This window comes from Otolemur garnettii, unplaced genomic scaffold (genome assembly GCF_000181295.1).
Source record: "Otolemur garnettii isolate 467f Iridium unplaced genomic scaffold, OtoGar3 scaffold00004, whole genome shotgun sequence".
Classification (NCBI taxonomy): Eukaryota; Metazoa; Chordata; class Mammalia; order Primates; family Galagidae; genus Otolemur; species Otolemur garnettii.
Window position 1 is genome coordinate 43,889,772 of NW_003852399.1, and position 4,067 is coordinate 43,893,838.

The following is a 4,067-nucleotide window of genomic DNA, read 5'->3' on the forward strand; positions in this document are numbered from 1 at the left end:
GAGCCCAGGAGTTGGAGGTTGCTGTGAGCTGTAATGCCACGACACTCTGCCCAGGGGGACAGCTTGAGGCTCTGTCTCAAAAAAAAAAAAAAAAACTTGAAAGAGTAGTGGTGTCCCCTACTGCCATTTCTTATGTTTACTTATTTACTTTTGTGAAGATGGCCCAATGGACACATCCACAAATGGACAAATAGAAGCTTCAGGGCTGTAGCAGCAAATTGTAACAGATTAGTGGTCATGAAAATATCCAGCACATATTAAAGCCTGAACCTCCAAAGACCTTCTACTGTATTTCCTTTTTTTGCTCTCTCTCTCTTTCTCAAGGGATTTTGAGTTCTCCATAGAATACCCTTCCAATTTTTCCCACTGAACGCATCTTCTTTGTCTGTCTTACAGGAAGCCTAGGGGAGAGGGTAAAAAGTGCCGGAAGGTGTATGGGATGGAGAATCGGGACATGTGGTGCACCTCCTGCCGCTGGAAGAAGGCCTGCCAGAGATTCATCGACTGAGCGATGCCCAGGCAGAGGGGCCCAGGGCCCAGCCGCTTCTGCCCTGGCTTTCCGCTGTCGGTGTTGGAAAGAGCTTTTCCTTCCGAATAAAACACACCTGAAGCCCAGGAAAAGCATTGTCAGCAACCCTGGTGGAATAACAGCAAAAAAAATAGAAAAAAAGTCACCACCTTACTGCTGTTCTGAGAATCCAGCCTAGAGCAGCTATATTTTTTCCTTCAAAAGAAAAGTCAACTTTTTGGCTGTATGTGTAGGTCTTAAAACTGTGGACTTCTATAGCAATTGAACCAACAAAGCCCATTTTACCTAGAAAGGAGGCATATTTTGATAAGCTTTCTCAATCATGTTTCTGAGATTTTTTTGGCACACACAACAATAAGCTACACATTATTCAGTAGCATTTGTACAAAGACCAATACCTGCTTTTGTTGTGAATAATCTCTTCCCTGTTTTTTATTTGACTTCTTGGAGCAGTATACATCATGATGTGTTGCAAGAAAGTGCAGCACTCTATCTTTTTTATGTCTTTTGGGGTTTGTTTTTAAGAATGGCTCCAGACTGAACCATGGTAGAGCTGTTAGCTTGGTGGACCCCAGATGGCACAAACTCGAAAAGCAGTTGGGCATGGAAATCACCAGCAGACTTCAGCCCCAAGCTAAGTTCAGGAAATCCTGTTGTCACTGTTGGAAAACATCTAGGAGTCTTCCTTGGATTTAGAAGAAGCTCTTCCCCAAGAGGCAGCACAGCTAATTCTCTACCTGCCACCCTGCAGTCAAGAACTGGCACCCATAGCCATCTGGGTAAGCCTCGATGCTTCTTTCAGGGATGTGATACAAACAGCAGCTCGATTCTATCTGTTACCGCTTGTCTGTCAAGACTGTAGCCAGGTTCATGAGTCATTGGTCCTTCCTTCCAAACTCCATCACTGACTGATTTCAGAAAACGTAGAGAACTCCAGCTCTCCCAGCAGGTTTGCTTTAGACAAAGAGCACAGCCAACACGTCCCCATCTGTTCAGAAAGTCACGTTAGGTCAACACATCGCTTCCATTCTGAGTGCACTTTTACAGGGTTTATGCTTTAGCATGTCTAGGAGATGGGTTAATGAACAATATAAACATTATATGGGTAAATGGGAGGTGCAAACCTTTATTTTTCTTATGAAAATATTGAAGATATTCGTTAAGAATTTGCTTAAAAGGGAACATATACAACACCAAAAGGAAAATGCATGTTGGTATAGGAATCTCTCAGTTTAGTAGGGTCAGGGCTGGCACTGTGCTCCATTGATTGAGCTCTCTAATCGGAAGTATTTGCTTGCTTGTTGGTTTTAGTGGTGATGATGTGGGGGAGGGGAGCAGTTGTCAAGCCCCATAAATAAGCTCATTTTCTGTCTCCCCTACTCTCAGTTGCCCTGCTAAAGAGTTCTTTCTCCTATACCTATGCAAGTAATACGAGCACCTTAGAGGAGGTACCGTGTAGGGACAGGGGATGTGGGATCAGCCATAGGAATGTTCGATGAAATTGCACAGAGGAAAGTTTAATATATGTGTTGAGCTTGTACATATATATTTTTAAAAAAAGAATAGAAAGAAGTCATCTAGTAATAACATATCTTTTTTAATATAAGCAAGGGAAAATACCAGGAGGTTCCACAGTGCAACGTCCACAATCTGTGCACTCATATATTTTGGCAATTTATTTTCTAAACTCTCATGTAACTGTTTAAAAAATTATTCCTTGGAAGAGATTGTGTACTTTTTTTCATTCATTTTTTTCTTTAAAAACGTTTGTTTCAAGACGATAGAAAAAGAGCTTCATCTGATTTCACGTGGTGATAATCAGTCCACACCAGGCATAGTATCAGCTATACAGTGTGTCTAGTGCTTACAAGGTCAGCCAGGAGAGGGCACTTTTTAAAATGCAGAAATAGGTTGTTTCCTCTCCCCTAGCATGTCCTTTCTCTTCCTGGTGTCCTGTCATTTCACCTGTAGCACCACTGCAGATGATACGACGCTCTGGCCTGGTCCAGGAGGCCCTGAACAATGGGCAGAATGCCCAGTGGCCATGGAGAGGTCAACTCTTTGAGCAAGTTCACTGTGTACTTAGAGTCAGGGCACAATCCTGGACCAGAGATTTTATTCTTTGGCAAAACGCAGATTGACGAGAAAGCTGGTCCTTGATTTTTGGATTGAGTCACTAATCAAAAAAGATTCGAGTGATGAGGGCTTAAATCCTCCTTCCCTCCACTCCCAGAACTTTGAGACATAAGAAGGGAAAGATCTTTACTGAGGAACAAGGCCCTGTGACTTTCAGTCCCAAAGATGCAGCCCGGAAGTGGTTGTGAGCTCTGGCTTAACTGAGGCAAACTCGCTCCTTACCAGTTCAGCCAGTTCACAGGTATAAGCAGAACCGTAGCGGTGAACACGGCTTCCCTGGGATTCCATCTCCTTCCTAAAGCCTCCTCGCACCACCTCTTCTGAATCTCCTACGCACGTGGAGCTCCTTTCTGCTGACTGGCCCAGGGCACTGTGTACTTTCTTCTTTGCCTTCAGATTCAGACAGGCCCTCAGTACCTTCCTGGACACACAGAGATACATTTCCTGTACTGAGGTACGTGATAACTAGGTGACCACCAAGCCACAGCTTTGTACAAGCCACCCAGAAAGCTATGGATTTCAATCTACAGCTGCCGACTGTGAAAGTCAAATGTTTTTGTTAATATAGTTATTTCGTTATCTTTTGGAGCTAATGAAGTGCCAAATTAAGCCAGACTTTGATTTTATGCCGTCCCCGTGGAACCGAGTTCTTTTTATGTGTTCATTTGGTGGGGGAAGGGTGGGAAGAGAGCAAGCTGGCTGGAGCCCTGCCCAGGGGCTCGGAGGCCTGCCCGTGCACAGGGAGTGGCAATACAATGAGGTTTGGTCCCAAATATTTCTGAATAAGGCACGTTGTCGCCTTTTGATTTTTTGCTCCCTTGACACCCCTTCAGAAAAGGTTTTTCATCTCTCCAAAGAAAGCATCTCATCGTGACACATAGGGCATTTGCCAGGTAGCAGCAGAGTGTTGACCAGACAGTCGTTTAAGCCTTCTTCCTTCCAAGGTAACACACTCAATTTGTGGGAGGCAATGTGACAACTTGGAGAAAACGCCCAGGTAGCAAGGGCGTCAAGGAGGAGACAGCAGAGACCTGTGACCCCTGGCTCCCGCTCATCTTCTTGGTGCTGATCAGCTGGCAGTCGCTGTCCCTGAGTTCTCCCTGGGAACTGCCATGTTTGCCCTTTGGAAGCAGCTGCTCTTAGCAAGGAAAGGGCCACCTTTGGGCAGGAGCTCTAGACCCAGTGCAGGGCCGCTGTGCCATCTCCAGCAGGCACTCTCGAGGGGACATGCACTTCTCTCCACCTCATTTGCTGGAAAGTTTCCTCCCCTGACTGGCCAAAGCCAGTGGTAGGGAGAGAGCAGTGAGTTTCTGACCGGGAACGTGCACACTCAGCTGCGAAGTGCCCGTCGGGCAGCTCCACGTACCAACAAGGTGCCCTTGATTAGACAATTCCTTGTCTG

General features: G+C 45.6%; 1 protein-coding gene across 1 annotated transcript in view; it reads left to right on the forward strand.

Moving 5' to 3' along the window:
• ZNF704 (zinc finger protein 704) overlaps positions 1–1,715 on the forward strand; it is a gene marked incomplete at its 5' end in the record, with an annotated part of 218,135 nt that extends 216,420 nt beyond the window's left edge. Inside the window, one exon of the mRNA XM_003782530.2 lies at positions 397–1,715. Within this exon, the coding sequence (XP_003782578.2) occupies positions 397–508 (112 nt within the window). The remainder of the gene's footprint in view (positions 1–396) is intronic.
• Between the last annotated feature and the right edge of the window lie 2,352 nt (positions 1,716–4,067).